Genomic DNA, 21,514 nt, shown 5'->3' with positions numbered 1-21,514 from the left:
CTACTGGGTATTTACCCCAAAGATACAGACGTAGTGAAGAGAAGGGCCATATGCACCCCAATGTTCATAGCAGCATTGTCCACAATCGCTAAATCGTGGAAGGAACCGAGATGCCCTTCAACAGATGACTGGATTAAGAAGCTGTGGTCCATATATACAATGGAATATTACTCAGCCATCAGAAAGAACGATTACACAGCTTTTGCAGCAACATGTACACTACGGGAGGAGATTTTGCTAAGTGAAATAAGTCAAGCAGAGAAAGACAATTATATGGTCTCACTCATTTATGGAACATAAAAAGTAGGAAGATCGGTAGAAGGAAGGGAAGAATGAAGGGGGTGGTAAACAGAAAGGGCAATGAACTATGAGAGACTGTGGACTCTGGGAAACAAACTGAGGGCTTCAGAGGGGAGGGTGTTGGGGGATTGGGATAGGCCTGTGATGGGTATTAAGGAGAGCATATATTGCATGGTGCAATGGGTGTTATACGCAAATAATGAATTATGGAACATTACATCAAAAACTAAGGATATACTGTATGGTGACTAACGTAACATAATAAAAAATTATTATAAAGAATAAGTAAGTAAAAAATAAAAATTTTAAAAAAAGAAAAAAAAGAATCTGCTTTATAATACAATTCCCAGGTGATTTGTGTGTGCATTACATTCCAGAAGCAATGTCTAAAGGGTCAGAATCCTTCTCTAATCATACCAAGCATGTGGCTGCCCTCCTACTTTTTAATAAGTCATGGGAGACCATCATATAACATCCAATTTCCAAAATGTTTATAGGTTAAAATTAAAAAAACGAAACTCTCAGAAAGTGCCATTCTCATATCTATCATTGGCAAATGTCTTAAACATTTGCTGAGAAAAATACAAGCAGATGCTTACTGTTCCATCACACCGGCCGTCCCTAATCCTCAGATACATCCGTGTGTTTTTCACACTTTCGAACATGCAAATACCAGAGCTGATTTTATGCACTTTCCAGTAGGATTTTTCAGACTGGCTTCCCACTCCAGTGCAGCTCCCATCAGGCTGGAGACACAGGGCTTGGCACAGGCTCGTAGCAAGTAGAACCACAGCACTGTCGAGGAACACACCCTTCAGAACAACAAACAGAACAGAAGGCAGTAAATAACAAGCTCATGTTTTGCTAAAAGAAGATGGCAGTAGAGTTCATTCTCTTACAGAAGTCGTAGTGATCAGAATCTTATCAGAAACTTGTTGGCTAAAAGTAAGCAAAATAAGGAAGTAAATAATCTAACTGCTATGCAAAACTAAACAAAATAAAAGGAGGTTCTCTGGCTGACTCATTATAATTTACATCAATCATTAGTTATTGAGAGTGTAAGAGTCACCATCAGATGCTATAGAGATTTTAAAAAAATACAAAACACAAACATTTATCTTAAGAACTTTACAATCAATATAAACAAATAATTATAATAGTAATACAAAGTGGAAGAAAAATAGTGTACAAGTGTACCTGATTATGGATGCACCATATGGATATTAGTTCAATGTATATATGTAGGACTGACTGAATGAAAAGAGTTATCAAATATAACGAAGGTATATTTAAGTAAATCCTAGGCAATCAATAACTTAAGAAGAAGATGTAAAAAATTCTTGAAGTTTTATTAGAATACAGCAACACTAGAGAAATAGATAAAATACATAAATTTAGAAGTCGCAGAATACAAAATACAAATGGCAAATAAACATCAAAAAAGGTAATTCACAGTAGTTTATTACTCTAAAAATTGTCATAGTTTTTTTTAAGGACCATGCTCAACACTAAGGTCAACAAGATGTGCACTCTCCTACACTGCTAAAGGAATTGGGTAGTAAAGAAATTAAGGGAAAAAAGAGAGAAACAAAAAAACAGACTCTTAAATACAGAGAACAAACTGGTTGTTGCCAGAGAAGAATTGGGTAGGGGGATGGGTGAAATAAAGAGAATTAAGAGCACACTTATTTTGATGAGCACAGAGAAATGTATAGAATTGTTAACTCATTACATTGCATACCTGAAACTAATGTACACTGTATGTTAATTATACTTCAATTTAAAAAAAGAAAGAAATGAACTTTACCCACAGATGTCTGGCTTTTAAAAGCCTTCAGATTCTAAAATGTAATCTCTAAACCTTTGGATTGTCAAGTTTGATATGAGTTTTTGTTTGCTTGATGGACTTGGGCCAGCCACATAGTAAAAATGTGATTTCGGGTGGCAGCTTTGAGTCACAAGGTGTCAGCTGACCTCCTGAGAGGCTGGAGACTGAGATCATCCACACGGACTCCTTATATGATTGAACCCCAATAAAGACTGGGCACCAAGGCTCAGGTGAGCTTTCTGGTTGACAAAACTCCATGCATATTGTCACATATCAATGCTGAGAAACTAAAGCTGTCCTGACTCTATGGGGAGAGGACAACTAGAAGTTGCACCCTTTGGTACTTTTCTTGAATTCTGCCCTATGTGTCTCTTCCCTTAGCTGACTATAACCTGTATCCTTTCTCTGTGATAAACCATAACCATGAATATGACAACTCCAGTGAGTTCTGAGTTATTCTATTAAGTTATCAAAACTTGATAGTGGTTTCAAGGACCCTGGAACTCTGAAATTTGTGTCAGAAGTGAAGGTGGTCATGTAAACTGTCCCCTCTAACTTCAGAGTTGGTTTAACTTTCACAGGATGGAAATTAGTACATTTCTGGAAAGAAATTTGTCAGTATGTTCCCATAGTCTTAAAGCCTTCATATTCTGACTCTTAAATTCTATTTCAAATCATCTAACTTAGAAAATGATAAAATATTGGCCAAAGACATATGTCAAGTATATTTTGCAGTAACATATATAGAGTGGTAAAATGAAGATATTAAGATTAAACATCCAGTGATTAAATAAATAAATAAACACATATACATAATCATATACTTTATGTTAGGGTATTATGCAAGCATTAAAAATCATGTTGTTTCAGGAAAAATAATAAATGTAATGAAGTGTTTATTATATAGTAAGTATAAAAAGTTTTGAAGACAAACTGACTTTGATTTGAATCATGATCTACCATTTACTAGTTACGTTATACTAGTCAGATTTTTAATTTCTCTGAAAATCTTTTCTTCATGTTTAAAATACAGATAATATCTGTCAGTACTTCTAGGATGATTAAATACAGTTTTGTATGTGGTAAAGCTCTCGGTGAAGTGCTTGGCACAAAATAGGCAATCTCATATACTTACTATATTATTATGATAACAATAATATTTTTAAGATAAATTCACAGACACATACTATAAAGAAAGAAGCAAAAATGATCACACACATACAACACTCAAAGATTGTAAATATTCTAATTGTTAGAAAAGTTAAATATATAAATTTGACTCCCAACGTCAGAGTCTATAAATTTTTATTTAGAATTCCCACATTTATACCATTTATAGTTTTAACCTCCAAATTCAATTGAATTCAGGATATTACTCCTACCAGTTTCAGTGCTGCTAAAGCTAAGATCCCTATTGCTTTTCAAAGTTTGGGTAAATAGAATGGCAATAGGCATCAATGCCACCTGTAGGAAGAGTGGCATTAGTGGGAAGAGATCTGATTACTCCTTAATGACTCAACTCAAGAGTTTTCCTCAACAGAGCAAAAGAAAGTAGGTATTTAGCAATATACACTTTAATGACTTTCCACCATTTTACCTTGACAAAAACCACAAATTCTTTTGAAAGGTCTGCATAGCCCACGGATGATTCAGCAGCTGTTTTGCCATGATGATCAAAAGTAACTATGTGACCAGGAACCAGTGCTGACTCAAGAAGTGCACAGCGGTTGGGCTGATACAGCACCCGCAGCTCAGTGCAGGCTCCACCACTAGCCTAAAAGGAAAACAAAAAACAAAAAAACAAAAAAAACTCTGAATTAGCAATAGAAAATAATTAAATTTAAAATGTTTGGACATTATATGTATGTACAGGTCTACTCCACTCTATAAAATCTTTGTATTATCTATGACATGCTTTTGTAATTTAATTGTTTCGATTCTCTAGCCTGATTTCCAATGTTTTGTTCCAAGACTTTCTTCTCTTGATTTCTCAGAACCCATGGTAGAGTATTGGGTAACAACAAAAAAACTTCAGTGGCAGGATATTCTGAGTTGTTAATATGTATTTTATTGTTGTTTATTTTTCATGTCTTTATTTGTATCCTCCTAACCCAGGATTATTTTAGACTAAAAGCTAAAATTAACAGACATGCATTACTAGGTTTTACTTACAAAAAGCTAAACAAATGAGGAGGTTATGCTACAAGGAAACATTCCTGGTTCAAGGTACTATTTGAGATTTTACCCCCATTTCCCATCATTACCTTGGGGAGGTACTTGAGCCTGAAAAGGAAGGACTCATTGATGGCCTTGAATGGCTTAACCCATGACACAAAGGCTACCAAACTCGGCAAAATGCTCTTGTATAAGGATGGCAGGTAAGCGACAAGGCTATTCATCTTTAAAGAAATCATCTGATGTTTGATAAGTACATTAGCAGTGACTGGTGTGGACTTGAAGCTAAGAGGGCTGTTACCAGATATTCTAAGACCCCCCCAAACGAGGAGAAATCTTGTGTATAACAAGGTGAGTCTCATAATAACTAATACGGAAACTCTCACCAACCTAGTAGGATAGGGGCTTGGAAGTAGATTTAATTTGATTTTAGAAAAATAGAGTAATGGGACATTTCTCAAACTCTTGACTTAATTGAGTAGATTCCATATCTACTACATTCATATTTATAAGCACTTACTATGACTAGGACCTTGTACTAACTGAGAAGAATATGCTACAAAGTATAGCACAGGATGACTTGCTAAGTCCAGACCAGAGGAGAAAAGGCTTTATGAAGAAAAGTTGACTGATTATCACTTAGCCTGAATTTCAGGCCTACAAATTACATAAGCTTTTTTTCAATAATTATTATTTTCCCTTAAATTAAATAACATGCTATGAGTCAAAAATCATGTAATATTGGGGTGCCTATGTGTCTCAGCTGGTTGAGCCTCCAACTCTTGGTTTCAGTTCAGGTCGTGACCTCAGGGTCGGGGGATCGGGCCCTGCAAGGAGCTCTGCACTCGGTGTAGAGTTTGCTTGTCCCTCTCCCTCTTCTCCCTCTACTCATGCTCTCTCTAAAATAAATAAATAAATAAATAAATAAATAAATAAATAAATAAATAAAATCTTAAAAAATAATCATGTAATATTATATAACATTGTATGAGGAAGCTGTAGCATGAATGCTAGAATCAGAATGCCTGTGTTCAATTCCTGCTTTCACATTTACTATCTATGTGACCTTGGGCAACTCAATGCATCTACCTGTCAGGTTCTTCTTCTGTTAAATAGGGATAATAATGGATTCTCTCAGAGGGTAGATATGAAGACTAAATGTTATAACACCTATTAAGCATTTGGAACAGTGCATGACAGTTATCCTATGCTGTCTCATTTTTCAAAATAAAAAGCATGCATATATTTTTTAAACTACTTTATATATTAAAAGCTACTTTTCAAACCTAAACCAAGCAATACAAAGTGTACTTAGGTGAAATTATTATTATTTTCCCCTAATAATATGCTCCCTGAAAGGGCCCTTGAGAAATTAAATCATCTCCTTTTGGAGGCTTAGTTAATATTTTGAATGTTATCAGGACAGTGGTCTACTTTTTCTTGTCTAAATTTTAATTGCTGAAATTCAGGACCATTTATACATCAGAATCTCAAAACTTAGACAAAACAGAATAATGAAAATGGTGAAAGTGAAAGCCAAAGGAAATACAATTTGATCTTATAAAAATAGATTATATGTGGATACAATACTATTGATATATGACAAAAAGGAAAATTACAGCATACCATTCCAGTGACATTGTTGTTGTCAACAGCAAGAGAAAGATGTCTCATTTCATGACTTTGGAAAATGCATAAATTTCCTTTGTTGAAAATAACATCAAAGAGACCTGGAAAATATTTTCAGTATTAGCAAATAATTCATGCTTTTAAAGTGTGTTTTTCTTCTTCAATCCTAATAAATATTTTATGATATCTCTCAGTTAAATGTTTTTGAATTAGTCAAAAGGTAGAATGCCAATAACCTTTGGTTATCTACAAGTTGCTTGGCAATTTGCTGGGATTTCCATGAAAATCCCTAATGTCTCTCCATGCTAATTGGTAAACACCTGAGACAACCCCCAAAAATAACACCTGATGGAACTGATTCCTGGATGATAAATTATCCTGGTATAAAAAACCATTTCCATTCTCTAAATCTCAGGGACTTGGGTAAAACCAAATAACACATTATAATATAATAATGCATTATAAATACATTATTTATATAATACATATGATTTGAGCATTAGTGACTAGTTTGTATGATGATGTCATCATATATTTGATTGTTTTCAATATACTTTTACATACCTCTTTACCTTATAGTTTATGCTTCTTGAAGGCATGAATTTTTGCCTACTCTGTATATGGCTATATAACTGCACTTGGAGCAGTGCCTAGAACATAGTAACTGCTCAGGAAATATTCTTTAAATGAGTTAATTAGATCCCCATAGCTTATGTAATAGGTACTACACACACACACACACACACACACACACACACAACTATTCTTATTTTGCAAATAGGGAAATCAAGACTCAGAGAGGTAAGGTACTTTCCCAAGATCCCTGCCTAGTCACAGAATGGAAATTGAACCCAGGACCTCAGATCTTAGCCTAGTGCACTTTCCAACACCAATAATCCTTCCTTTAGTACTTACAAACAACAAATTTTTGGAATCCACTCTTGTAACAATAAGAAATAAAGACCATTTTTCCTTTTACTAATAGGTAATTCTCAAAAAATGATAAGTCAAACAAACCAGATATAAAGGAATACATATTGAGTGTTTTATTTTACAGAAAGCACAAAATATAGGCAAAACATTGAACTCACTAGAATGCCAATATATAAATATATATAAGGCTAATATTAACAGATCTAAAGGGAGAAACTGACAGACTACAATAATAGTAAGGAACTTTAACACCTGATTTATATCAATGGATAGATCTAAATAAAAAATCAATAAGGAAACACTGGCCTTAAACAATACATTAAAACAGATGGACATAATAGACATATACAGACATTCCATTCAAGATCAACAGAATACATAGTTTTCTCAAGTGTACATGAAACATTACCTAGTACAGATCACATGTTAGGCCACAAAACAAGTCTCAATAATAAAATCATATCAAGTATCTTCTCCGACTATGATGATATAAAACTAAAAAATCAATTATAAGAAGAAAACTGGAAAATCCACAAAACTGTGATGATTAAACAATATGTTACTGAAGCAATGCATTAACCAATGTATAGTCAAAGAAATCAAAGAAGAAATTAAAAAAATAACTAGAGACAAATGAAAGCAGAAATACTACCTATCAAAATTTTGGGTTTTCAGCAAACGTGGTTCTAAGAGGGAAGATCAGAGCAATAGAGACCTAACTTAAAAAACAAGAATGTCTCAATCTAACTTCACACCTAAATCTAGATGTATGATTCTAGTTCTGGTTCTAGTAATAGAGAGTTCAATCATTCATTCAAACACTGGTTATTAAGCACCTACTATGTGCAGGCAATATTTTTCAGCTGTAACCTACATAAAAACTCTCAATGAACATTGTCTCTAAAACATTCCTGTCTTTAAAAACAAGGGGTAAATCTTTGTAATTTTAAAGTTCCTGGCTAATTCTAACATCCACTGGATCTAATCACACTCATATCAAAACAAACTCTAATTGCCAAAATCCAACAAAAGCATTTCAGTCCTTATTTCATTTTGCCTCTCTATTCCATTTGAACCTGCAGGCATCTTTTGAAACTTCACAATCTCCCACCATACTAACTTCCTTCTCAGTTTCCTACTTCATTCTCAGTTGTCCTCTTTATGCATATGGTTCTGTGCTCAGGTGATTAAACTTCTCACTCTTCACTGGCTCCCTGAAAAGTTTATTTTAATAATCCATAAAGTGATAAATCCCAAAATCAACACCTTAACCACTCAATCTCCCTCAACATCAGCTCACATATATGATTTACTGTTTAACATAAACAACTGGATAACTCGCATGTACTTCAAACTCAATATATACAAACTAGAGCTCATAACTTTCCACATATTCTTAGCTTCCAATCTACTCCTCCTAAATCTTCTGTATTTCCTACCTTAGTCAGTGACCCCCATCAACAACTTAACCACCCAAACCAGAAACCTAAGAATAACCTTTTCCCTTAATAATCCTTTACCAATAAATGATGAATACCTGCCAATTTTATCTCCTAGAAATTCTTCAAATTCATTCTCTCTTGAGGGGAAAAAAACCATACTTCCTAACATTACACTATATTACAGAGCTATAGTAATCAAAATGTATGGTACAGGCATTAAAACAAACACCTAAACCAGTGGAACAGCATAGAGAGCCCAGATATAAGACCACACATATACGGTCAACTAATATTTGACAAGGGGGTCAAGGAAACAATGCAGAAAGGATAGTCTCTTCAATAAACGGAGCTAGAAAACTGGATATCCACACACGAAAGAATGGTACAGGACCCCTAGCTTACACCAAAACTAACTTGAATTGGATTAAGAATATAAATGTAATACCTGAAACCACAAAACTCTTTGAAGAACAGTAGGGAAATATCTCCTTAACATTGGTCTTCGCAATGATTTTTTGGATATGACACCAAAAGCACAAGCAACAACAACAAAAAAATCAACAAGAGAGACTACATCAAACTTAAAAGTCTTTCACACAACAAAGGAAACAATCAACAAAATAAAAAGGCAACCTACAGAATGGGAAAAATATTTGTAAACTATTATCTGATGAGGGAGTTTTTCCCAAAATATATAAGGAACTTAAACACCACAATGACAAAATAAAATCAATTTTAAAATGGGCAGAACACTAGAAGAGATATTTTTCCAAAGAAGATATACAAATGGCCAATAAGTGCATGAAAAGATGCTCTACATCAATCATCAGGGAAATGCAAATCAGAACTTCAATGAGATACCACCTCACACCATTTGAGATGGCTATTATCAGAAGGACAAGGTAAATTGGTCAGCCACTGTGACAAACACAACGAAGTCTCCTTTAGAAATTAAACTACTATATGATCCAGCAATATAATTCTGAGTACATATCTAAAGAATATGAAATCATAATCTCAAAGAACTATTTGTATTCCTATGTTCATTCATATTAGCCAGGAAATGGAAAAAATCTAACTATCCCTCAATGAATGAATGGATATGGAAATATGATATATAGATATAGACATATATGAATATTTTTCAGCCATTAAAAAGAATGAAATTCTGCCATTTGTGACAACATGGGTAGACCTTGAGCGCATTAAGCTAAGTGAATTAAGTCAGACAGAGAAAGCCAAATACTATGTGATCTCACTTACATGTAGAATCAAAAATTTTTTCAAAAAGCTGACTCTTAACTATAGAGAACAAACTAAGGGTTGCTGGAAGGCAAGTGGGCAAGGGAAATGGGTTAAATAGGTGATGGGTATTAAGGAGGGCACTTGTGATAAGCACTGGGTATTGTATGAAAATGATGAATCACTAAATTCTATACCTGAAACTAATATAACACTGTATCTTAACTAAATTAAATAAAGACTTGAAACTACAAAAGAAAAAAAAGCAAACTCATAGAAACAGAGTAGAATGACAATTGCTAGGGCTGACAGGTGGGATAAATGAGGTAATGCTGGTCAAAGTGTATAAATCTCCAGTTATAAGATGAGTGAGTTCTGAGGCTCTAATATATAGCATAGGGACTGTTATTAACAATACTGTAATATATATTTGGAAGTTGGTAAGAGATTAGATCTTGAATATTCTCACAACAAAAAAATTTGCAATTATATGAAGTGACAGAGGTGTTAACTAACCTTATTGAGGTAATCATTTTGTAATATATACATTTATCAAATCATAATGTTGTATACCTAAACTTACACAATGTTTCATGTCAATTGCCTCAATAAATCTGAAGAGTAAAAAGAATCAGTAAAATCAAAGTTGAAAAGATTCCTCACTCCTCCCAAAGTAGACACACCAATCTCATTGGAATGTAAACTTTAAGTGGGCACAAATTTTATGTTTCACTCCTGTAATATCTCCAGCATCTAGACAAGCACCAGTACTAAATAAGTGTATGTATATATGTGTATCTCTGTGTGTGTTTGCATTAAATGGATCTCTCCTGTGAACAGAATTTATAATTTCTAAAAAAGAAAAAAATTAGAAATCTCATTTAAATTACAGAATTAAAGAGTTATCTACCATAAGTAAGCAGAGTTTAACATAAGAATAGAAATATTATTTTTAGGAGGAAAACAGATGGCAGAGGAGTAGGGGACCCTATTTCAGCTGGTCCCCTGAATCAAGCTGGATATCTACCAGACCACACTGAACACCCACAAAATCAGCCTGAGATGTAAGAAGATACATCTGGATCTCTACGGATGAACACCTCCGGCTCTGGGTATTGAGGTATGAAGTGGGGAGCTGTGAATCTGTGCACAGATATAGGAAGATGAACAGAAGGGGGAGGGAGAAGCCACACTCAGGCAGCGGGAAGCAGTAGCCTCCTGCGCTGGGGAGCAGGCCAGACTCAGACAGGTAGCCGCCAGGAAACCAGACTAAAACCAGGAGCGGAAACCAGACTGAAAACGGGAGCTTGGGAGTGCATGTGACAAGTCTGAAAACCAGAGCTCTGGAGTGCACCTGGGAATCAGGGCAGCTGGCGGTTTTATAAGCACAAAGGGCAAAGAGGTGCTGGCCCTGGGAGTGAAGACTGGGAGAGCGGCTCTAGGGCACACAACCTGGGACTTGCGGATTTTTAGCAGCACCGACAGAAACAGAGTTAGAGTGGCCTGGAGAGCTCAGTGAAGAGCAGACTGCGATCTCTCTGTTCTGAGACAGAGGTTTGGATATGGTCACTGCTGCTCTGACCCTCTGAAGAGTCACAGAAAGCTGCCAGGGAAAGCCATGAGAGAACAAAAGCCCAGAAAAACCAGTTCTCACTGTGCCCATACCCTTCCCCTCAACAGGGCAAATCTACCCAAACAGTGTTCCTGAGTATCAGCACAGCAGGCCCCTCCTCCAGAAGGCAGGCTGAAAGAACAAGAAGCCCACGTCTCTAAGGTCCCTATAAAACAAGTGCATCTTGCATGGGTCCTAGTCAATACTTTGGGCTCTGTACATCCCTGCAACCACACCTCATCAAAATGACAAGGAGTAGGAACCCCCAACAAAGGAAAGAAACAGACTGTGGCCTCTGCCACAGAACTAATGGATATGGATATAACCAAATTGTCAGAAATGGATTTCAGACTAACAATGGTCAAGATGATGTGTAGGCTTCAAGAAAACATTAACAAAAATATAGAATCTCTAAGGGTGGAAATGAGAACAAATCTCATGGAAATTAAGAATGCTATGAATCAAATGCAGTCTAAACTGGATGCCCTCATGGCCAGGGTAAACGAGGCAGAAGAGCAAATTAGTGAGTTAGAGGATGATACGATAGAAAAGAAAGAAAGAGAAGAAACATGGCTTTAAAAACCCCAATTTCAAGAAAAAAGACTACAGGAGATTACTGATTCAATGAAATGTTCCAATGTCAGAATCATCGGCATCCCCAAGGGGGTGGAGAAAGAGAGAGGTCTAGAAGAGATATTTGAACAAATTGTAGCTGAGAACGTCCCTAATCTGCTGAAGGAAACAAGCATTTGTGTCCAAGAGGCAGAGAGGACCCCTCCCAAGATCAATGAGGACAGACTGACACCACATCACATAATAGTACAGTTCAAGAATCTTACATACAAGGAAACAATCTTGAAAGCAGCCAAGGTGAAGAGATTCCTCACATACAGAGGGAGGAACATCAGAATAACATCAGACCTGTCTACAGAGACCTGGCAAGCCAGAAAAAGCTGGCAAGACATATATTCAGAGCACTAAGTGAGAAGAACATGCAGCAAGGATTCTTTATCCAGCAAGGCTGTCATTCAGAATGGATGAAGAGACACGGAGCTTCCAAGACCGGCAGAAACTGAAAGAATATGTGAACACTACACCAGCCCTACAAGAAATATTAAAGGGGGTTATAGGGGCACCTGGGTGGCACAGTCGTTAAGTGTCTACCTTCGGCTCAGGGCGTGATCCCATGGTCCTGGATTGAGCCCCACGTCAGGCTCCTCCTCTAGGAGCCTGCTTCTTCCTCTCCCACTCCCCCTGCTTGTGTTCCCTCTCTCGCTGGCTGTCTCTCTGTCAAATAAATAAATAAAGTCTTTTAAAAAAAAAGAATACAAAAATCTAAAATGCAGTTTTTACATGCTCACCTCAAGAAGGTGGAGCTGGAACAGAAGAATAGGACTAACCCACACACAAGAAGACAGTGGATTAAGATTAGAGCAGAGATCAATGAATTAGAAACCAAGAGCACAGTAGAGCAGAACAACAAAACTAGAAGCTGGTTCTTTGAAAGAATTAATAAGACCGATAAGCCACTGGCCAGAATTATTCAAAAGAATAGAGAAAGGACCCAAATTAATAAATTTAATAATTAATAAAAATAGAAACAGAAGGAAAACTACCAAACTCATTCTATGAGGCCAGCATTACCTTGATCCCAAAACCAGGCAAAGACCTCATCAAAAAGGAGAATTACAGACAAATATCCCTGATGAATATGGATGCCAAAATTCTCAACAAGATCCTGGCTAATAAGATCCAACAGTACATTAAAAGGATTATCCATCATGACCAAGCGGGATTCATCCCTGGGATGCAAGAGTGGTTCAACATTCGCAAATCAATCAGTGTGGTAGATCACATTAACTTAAAGAGAAGAGACAAGAACCATATGATCCTCTCAATTGATGCAGAAAAAGCATTTGACAAAATACAGCATCCTTTCCTGATTAAAACCCTTCAGAGTGTAGGGATGGAGGGTAATTTCCTCAATTTCATAAAAACCATCTAGGAAAAGCTCACAGTGAATATCATTCTCAATGGGGAAAAGCTGAGAGCCTTTCCCTTAAGATCAGGAACATGACAATGATGCCCACTCTCACCGTTATTGTTCAACATACTACTAGAAGTCCTAGCAACAGCAATCAGAAAACAAAAAAGAATAAAATGTATTCAAATTGGCAAAGAAGTCAAACTCTCTCTCTTTGCAGAAGACATGATACTTTATATGGAAAACCAAAAGACTCCACCCCCAAATTACTAGAACTCATACAACAATTCAGTAATGTGGCAGGATACAAAATCAATGCTCAGAAATCAGTTACATTTCTATACACGAACAATGAGACTGAAGAAAGAGAAGTTAGGGAATCGATTCCATTTACGATAGCACCAAAAACCATAAGATATTTTGGAATCAACTTAACCGGACAGGTAAATGATCTATAATCTAGAAACTACAGAATAAGCTTTGGCATGCTTATTCCTCAGGTATGGCTCAGGTTTCCTCAATCACTATGTGTTTCATGCTAGGACACTGAAAATGACCTCCTGATTAAAGACATTGAAGAAGACACAAAAAGATGGAAAAATATTCCATGCTCATGGATTGGAAAAATAAATATAGTTAAAATGTCTATGCTACCCCAAGCAATGTACACTTTCCGTGTCATCCAATCAAAATACCAATGACATTTTTCAAAGAGCTGGAACAAACAAGCCTAAGATTTGTGTAGAACCAGAAAAGATCCCGAATCGCCAAGGAAATGTTGAAAAAGAAAAACAAAGCTGGGGGCATCACATTGCCTGATTTCAGGCTATACTACAAAGCTCTGATCACCAAGACAGCATGGTACTGCCACAAAAACAGACACATAGACCAATGGAACAGAATAGACAGCCCAGAAATGGAACTTTGGCTCTATGGTCAACTAATCTTTGACAAAGCAGGAAAAAACGTCCAGTGGAAAAAAGACAGTCTCTTCAATAAATGGTGCTGGGAAAATTGGACAGCTACATGCAAAAGAATGAAACTTGACCACTCTCTCACACCATACACAAAGACAAACTCCAAATGGATGAAAGACCTCATTGAGAGACAGGAATCCATCAAAATCATAGAGAAGAACATAGGCTGTAACCTCTTCGACATCGGCCACAGCAACTTCTTTAATGACACGTCTCCAAAGGCAAGGGAAACAAAAGAAAAAATGAACTTGTGGGACTTCATCAAGATAAAAAGTCTGCACAGCAAATGAAACATTCATCAAAACAAAGAGGCAACCCACAGAATGGGAGAAGATATTTGCAAATGAAACTATAGATAAAAGGCTGTTATCCAAGTTCTACAAAGAACTTCTCAAACTCAATACATGAGAAACAAATAATCAAATCAAAAAATGGGCAGGAGATATGAACAGACATTTTTCCAATGAAGACATACGAATGGCTAACAGACACATGAAAAAATGTTCAACATCACTAGTCATCAGGGAAATTCAAATCAAAACCACATTGAGATACCACCTTATACCAGTTAAAATGGCAAAAATTGACAAGGCAGGAAACAACAAATGTTGGAGAGAATGTGGAGAAAGGGGAACCCTCTTACACTGTTGGTGGGAATGCAAGTTGGTACAGCCACTTTGGAAAACAGTGTGGAGGTCCCTCAAAAAGTTAAAAATTGAGCTACCCTATGACCCAGCAATCGCACTACTGGGAATTTACCCCTAAGATACAGATGTAGTGAAGAGAAAGGCCATATGCACCCCAATGTTCATAGCAGCATTATCCACAATAGCTAAACTGTGGAAGGAGCCGAGATGTCCTTCAACAGATGAATGGATAAAGAAGATGTGTTCCATATATACAATGGAATATTACTCAGCCATCAGAAAGAACGATTACACAACATTTGCAGCAACGTGGATGGGACTGGAGGAGATTATGCTTAGTGAAATAAGCCAAGCAGAGAAAGACAATTATCATATGGTTTCACTCATTTGTGGAACATGAGAAATAGCAGGGAGATTGGTAGGAGAAGGAGGGGAAGAATGAAGGGGGGGTAAACAGAAGGGGGAATGAACCATGAGACTATGGACTCTGGGAAACAATCTGAGGGTTTCAGAGGGGAGGGTGGTGGGGGGATGGGCTAGCCTGGTGATGGATATTAAGGAGGGCACATACTGAATGGAGCACTGGGTGTTAAACGCAAACAATGAATCATGGAACACTACATGAAAATGTAATTATGTACTGTATGGTGACTAACATAACATAATAAAAAATTTTTTAAAGAAATATTATTTTTTAAAAATATATTTATTCAAGCAACACAAATTAACTCTAAGTCTAATATGAAAAACTGTATCATGAATCCATAGATGCCAAAGAGAAATGTAATAACATTTAACATTCATTTTTAAATCATTTAAATAGGGTTCTTAGTAAAATTAGAAAATTTACTTTCCTATCACTCTAAAGGACAAGTACTTAAAAATCAATAATCACATCATATATAAGGGGGAACCTACTTTCTCTGTGATGACTCTCACTCCCTTGTACCCCATACCATGGAATACAGTGCAACCCTTGGATTGGTGCTTTGAAAGGAGCTAGGTATTGCAGCTTAGGCCCTTTCTGTCCCCAAATGGGCCACCTACACAGAAGGTCCTTTCTGCTATGTTGTCACTTATAAGGGGCAGCCCCATAAGGGAGCCTGTAGTTGCTCAATACTGTCTATACTTGTGTAGGTAATCTTTTCTCATTTGGGGAGAGTTAGCAAGTCCTTTGAGCTCAGATATAGAGACAATATCCTCACTTGACACCATCAGTAATAATGCTGAGATCTTGATTTCCATTTGTCTGTGTTTTGTATCTTATTTTGTAATTGCCTGTCTATACAGGAGGAGAAGAAAGTGGTATTATTTATCAACGCCTCTTCAAATACCCAATTTTTAATAAACAATAAAGACATTCCATTCATATTAATCACAAAATGAGAATGCCAATATTACCGTTATTTTATCTTCTTAAGGATGTTCTTGCCAGTGGAAAGGTGCTTGAAATCAAAACAATAGATTTGATTATTGGGAAGTAGTAAATTTATTATATCTGTAATACCTGAAAAAACTCTTTAATTAGAGTGAAGTGAAGTGGTAAGATTCAAAATAAATATGTATCTAGATCAGTGCCTGACAAATAGCAGTAATTAATTAAATACTGAATAAATAAAACATAAAAACTGTAGATTTCTATATTTTTCTGTATATGTTATTTGTAATGGAAAGGGGGCTTATTTGCAATAGCAACCAAAGCCTCGTAATAACACTAAAAAGACAATGTAATACCTATGTAGAGAGAGAAAAAAATTTAAATATAGGTATGACGTTTTGAATGAATAAATATAGGACAAATTCCTAAAGGAAAAATCTGAGTACTATGAAGACATCAATTCTTTCCAAGTTAATATATAGATTTAATGTAATTTTAACAAATTTTCCTTCAGGATTTCTTTTGTAATGATTAAATAATTTAAAGTTAATTTAAAAGAAAAAACATAAATATCAGTTCTGATAAACATTTTGTGATATAGTTTGAGTATTAAAATCTCAAGTCACTGTCTGGAATTTCAAAGCTCCTCCCACTCTCAGCTCAAGTGCAGCTGCTAGAAGCTACTCGGAGGAGACAGGAACATTGTCGGCTTTCTCTCTTCTGGTTTCACTCTTTCACCTGCATTCACCAGGTGAAGTTAGTATGTGATTTATTGCTCATGTGAGTCACCATGGTGGCAGAACTGCAGGCCCTCCTCTGTTGTCATTGCCATTTCTCCTTCTAACAATGCAGGAATCAAAATAGTTGCTCTAGTATCTGTCACACTAGATTAGCATTCTTGTAACACCATCAACGGCCCCCTGATATTGGGAGAATACTATAAAGGCAAGGTCTTTTTTGCACTGGGCAGCCATTTGGGGTGGCCAGATGGCACATGCTTGCATGTTCTATCTGTGCCTCCTCTAAAATCCCTGGAAACCCAGGAATCTATGACTCAGATTCAAGAAAAATTAGGGGCTCAAGTTAAACTCTGATCTTCTTATGGTCCTTTCTTATGATCTAGTGCTTCTAGATCTAGAGAAGCAGTCCCTAAGCAGCAGGCAGCCATTAAGTCAGCCAGCCATACTTCCATGAATTTAGTCAGTGAGGACACAGCAAGCCCAGCCAGATGTAAACAATTAGACCCAGCACAGCAGGCAGCAGAAACTGCAGGTTCATACTGTTTCCCCTGATCCCTGAGTCCCATCAGGGCAATGAAGAGTGGGGCTAGGTAAATGCTACTGTACACACTGTGACTTAGGATCACACCTGCAGAATTTCAAGTTTTAGAAAGCCCTAATCTTAATAGGGGCTGCTAGCAAACCTGTCCAATCTTTGCCCACAGAAAGATACTATCTTAAGTAGAAAACAAATGTTCTCTGAGGAAAGGAGAGAGACTTTACTATCCCTGAAGTTCTTCAGGAAGGGAGAAGTTCTTTATCTTGCAATATCTCTTTATACAGACATTCTTAAAGTGGCTGTAGATAGCTTTGCACAGGAGACCCAGATCATATAGAAATGTGAGAGATACAGGGAGAAACTGTCTCGTGACAAAATGTTCTCTGCATATACACACCTCCAAACTTCCAAATGCCAGATCTTCCATTTCAGTAGGGAAGAGCAAAAAGACAAAGTTCTAGGGCAAGGTGCTAGAGCTCTACTCCCTAAAACTTACTCCAGTCCTAATTTCCTTTATATAAAGCTAGTTCAAGTCATGATAAAACTGTATATTCCTGGCAGGAAGGGCTCAGTTTATCCCTTTACATCTTTCTGTTATACATGTTTGTTTGTAATAAGCTCCATTCAACCAGACTGGCAAGTGAAACAATGCCTTTGTGAGAATCGGACAGAGCTGTCCCTTTATCAAAACACTTCACTGCCTTTTTGTTAGAAACTGTTAAGTAAATATATAAATCCATAACAATTACAAGTGTGAATTATACCCATACTCTTGCGTAGTGGACAGGGGCTCATGATAGTTTTTTTTTTTAAACCATAGTAAAATACTATAACATAAAATTCACCATTTTAACCATTTTAAAGTGTACAATTCAGTGGCATGTAGTGCATTCACAATGTTGTACAAGTAATCATCCCAAAAGAAACCTGCCAGCCATTAAGCAGTCAATCCCTCTTTGCCCCACCTCCAACAACTATTAATCTACTTTCTATCTCTATAAATTTGCCTATTCTAGATATTATATATTCTAGGTATCAGATATATTAGATAGTCTATAATATATTAGATATTCTAGATCATATAATATGTGATCTTTTGTATCTGGCTTCTTTCACTTAACACAATGTTTTCACAGTCCATATGATAGCATGAATCAGTACTTCATTACTTTTCATGGCTGAATAATATTCTCTTATATGGATGTATCACATTTGTTTATCCACTCATCAGCTGATGGACATTTGGGTTGTTTCCATCTTTTGGCTATTGTGAATAGTGCTATAAACATTCATATACACATTTTTATTCTCAGTTCTCAAAAAGTCCAATTGCTAGGTCACATGGTAATTCTATGTTTAACTTATTGATGAATTGCCAAATTGTTTTCCAAAGCAGTTGACCATTTTACATACCCACTGGCAATGTCTGAAGGTTCTGATATCTCCACATCCTCACAAGCACTTGTTATTTTCTGTTATTTGTGTATTTGTTTGGAATTATCGGATGAGAATTTTGTAATAACAATTACATAGTTTTTAATTTTTTATTCAAGTAAAATTAACATACAGTGTTATATTAATTTCAGGTGTACAATATAATGATTCAAAAATTCTATACATTTCTCAGTTCTCAAGATAAGTGTACTCTTGATCCCCTTTGTCTATTATACCATCTCCCCACCACCTCCCCTCTGGCAATCACCAGTTTGTTCTCTGTATTTAAGAGTTTATTTTTTGTGTCTCTTTGTTTGGTTCCTTAAATCCACATATGAGTGAAATCATATGATATGTGTCTTTTCTCTGACTGACTTATTTCACTTATACCCTCTAGGTCCACCCATATTGTTGCAAATGGCAAGATATTCTTTTTTATGGCTGAATAATATTCAGCGTGTGTGTGTGTGTGTGTGTGTGTGTATCACCTCTTCATTATCCGTTCATCTATGGATGAACACTTGGGTTACTTCCATGTCTTGGTTATTGTAAATAATGCTGCAATAAACATAGCAGAGCATATATCTTTTCAAATGAGTGTTTTCATTTTCTTTGGGTAAATAGTAGTGGAAATACTAGATTATACGGTAATTCTATTTTTAATTTTTTAAGGAATCTTCATACTGTTTTCCACAGTGGCTGTCACAATTTGCATTCCCATCAACAGTGCGCAAGAGTTCCTTTTTCTCCACATCCTCACCAACAGTTGTTAGTTCTCGTGTTTTTTATTTTAGCCATCTGACAGGTGTAAAGTGATATCTTATCATGGTTTTAATTTGCATTTCTCTGATGATTAGTGATGTTGAGCATCTTTTCATGTGTGTGTTGGCCATCTGTATATCTTCTGTGGAAAAATGTCTATTCAGGTCCTTGCCTATTTTTAATCAAATTATTTATTTGGCTTTTGGCTTTGAAGTTGTAGAAGTTCTTTACATATTTTGGATATTACCCCCTTGTCAAATATATCATTTGCAAATATCTTCTCCCATTCAGTAGGTTGCCTTTTTGTTTTGTTGATGATTTCTTTTGCTGTGCAAAAGCTTTTTATTTTGGTGTGGTCCCAACAGTTTAATTTTGCTTTTGTTTCCTTTGCCTGAGGAGACACATCTAAAAAAATGTTTCTATAACTGATGTCAAAGAAATTACTGCCTATATTTTCTTCTAGGAATTTTGCAGCTTCAAGTCTCATATTTAGGTTTATTTTCTGTTGTTTTCATTACAGCCATCCTAGTGGGTGTGAAGTACTATCTCATATACTGATTTGCATTTTTCTAATACTAAGACACTGAACATCTTTTCATGTATTTGTTGGCCATTCGTATATCTTCTTCGGATAAATGTCTATTCAGGTTCTTTTTGCTCATTTTTTAATTTGGTTGTTCATCTTATTGTTGAATTTTAAGAGCTTTTTATATACTCTGGATACTAGATCCTTATCAGACATAGGATTTGCAAGTATTTCCCCCATTTGGGGGGTTACCTTTCCATCTTGATAGTAACCTTTGATGCACAAGAGTTTTTAATGTGATGATATCCAACCTATGTTTTTCTTTGTTGCCTGCGCTTTTGATGTCATATCTAAAAAAACATTGACTATTCCAAGGATGTGCACATTTACACCTATGTTGTCTTCTAAGAGTTTTATAGCTTTAGATCTTACTTTGGTCCATTTGAGTTGAATTTTGTATACAGTATGAGGTAAGGGTCCAGCTCCATTCTTTTATATTTGGATATCCAGCTGTCCCAGCACCATTTATTGAACAGACTATTCACTTATACACTCCAGGTTCAGCCTTTCCCCAATTGAAGACCGGGGAAAAGAAACGGACTTTTCCAATTGAAGGTCTTGGCACCCTTGTCAAAAATCAGTTGACCATAGATATGCAGGTTTATTTCTATACTGCCAATTCTATTTGCATTGCATATAATTTTTCTGTATATTATTATGATTTGACATCTTAAAAAATTTTCCTGGCTGGGAGAGAGACTTGCTTCACCTTAAGCTAAATTCTTAGAGATAGTAAAAGACACAGACTACAGCATACCTTTAATATGCAAACTAACCAATCCAGAAACATACCTCCTCTTTCTGGCCCATGTACCCCAGGAGGCACTACTCCTTAATCATCCAAGAGCCAAGTACCAGGCAACTAGAGTTCATCTCTATAATCCAAAACTCACTATTATTCAGACCAATCATAAACTGTTTCCCCTGCCCTGCCTCGCCTTTCCTGTGGAAATCCTAGTAAAAGTTCCTGGCCTAAATGCTCTCTCCCTTCTATCTTCTGTCTCCTGATCTCCCTAGTGTTTTTCTATGTGATCCTGCATGACATATTATGCCTTCTGTCTTTAGGACCTGTGAGTATAATGAACTTTGTTTTTCTGAGCCTCTCCTGTATTTCCTTTTGTACCTGACTGACCATCTCATAAAAAACACAAAGTACTATTCCACTGATCTGTATGTCAATATTTATGCTAGTACCACACCATTTTGATTACTGTAGCTTTATAGTAATTTGTCAGATCAGGAAATGTGGGTACTCCAACTTTGTTCTTTTTTAATATTGTTTTGGCTGTTCAGGGTTCCTTGCAATT

The 21,514-nt window shown here is 36.1% G+C and overlaps 1 protein-coding gene across 1 annotated transcript in view; it reads right to left on the bottom strand.

Moving 5' to 3' along the window:
- Positions 1–21,514, bottom strand: part of RP1 (RP1 axonemal microtubule associated) — a 297,701-nt gene that overhangs the window by 176,640 nt on the left and 99,547 nt on the right. Inside the window, exons 12-14 of the mRNA XM_040626106.1 lie at positions 5,930–6,033; positions 3,726–3,902; positions 900–1,112 (exon numbers count right to left, since the gene is read on the bottom strand). Coding sequence (XP_040482040.1) covers positions 900–1,112; positions 3,726–3,902; positions 5,930–6,033 — 494 coding nt within the window. The remainder of the gene's footprint in view (positions 1–899; positions 1,113–3,725; positions 3,903–5,929; positions 6,034–21,514) is intronic.

The sequence above is a fragment of the Ursus maritimus genome, unplaced genomic scaffold (assembly GCF_017311325.1).
Source record: "Ursus maritimus isolate PB19 unplaced genomic scaffold, ASM1731132v1 scaffold_9, whole genome shotgun sequence".
NCBI classification, from domain to species: Eukaryota; Metazoa; Chordata; class Mammalia; order Carnivora; family Ursidae; genus Ursus; species Ursus maritimus.
This window is presented reverse-complemented; position numbering and strand designations above follow the sequence as displayed.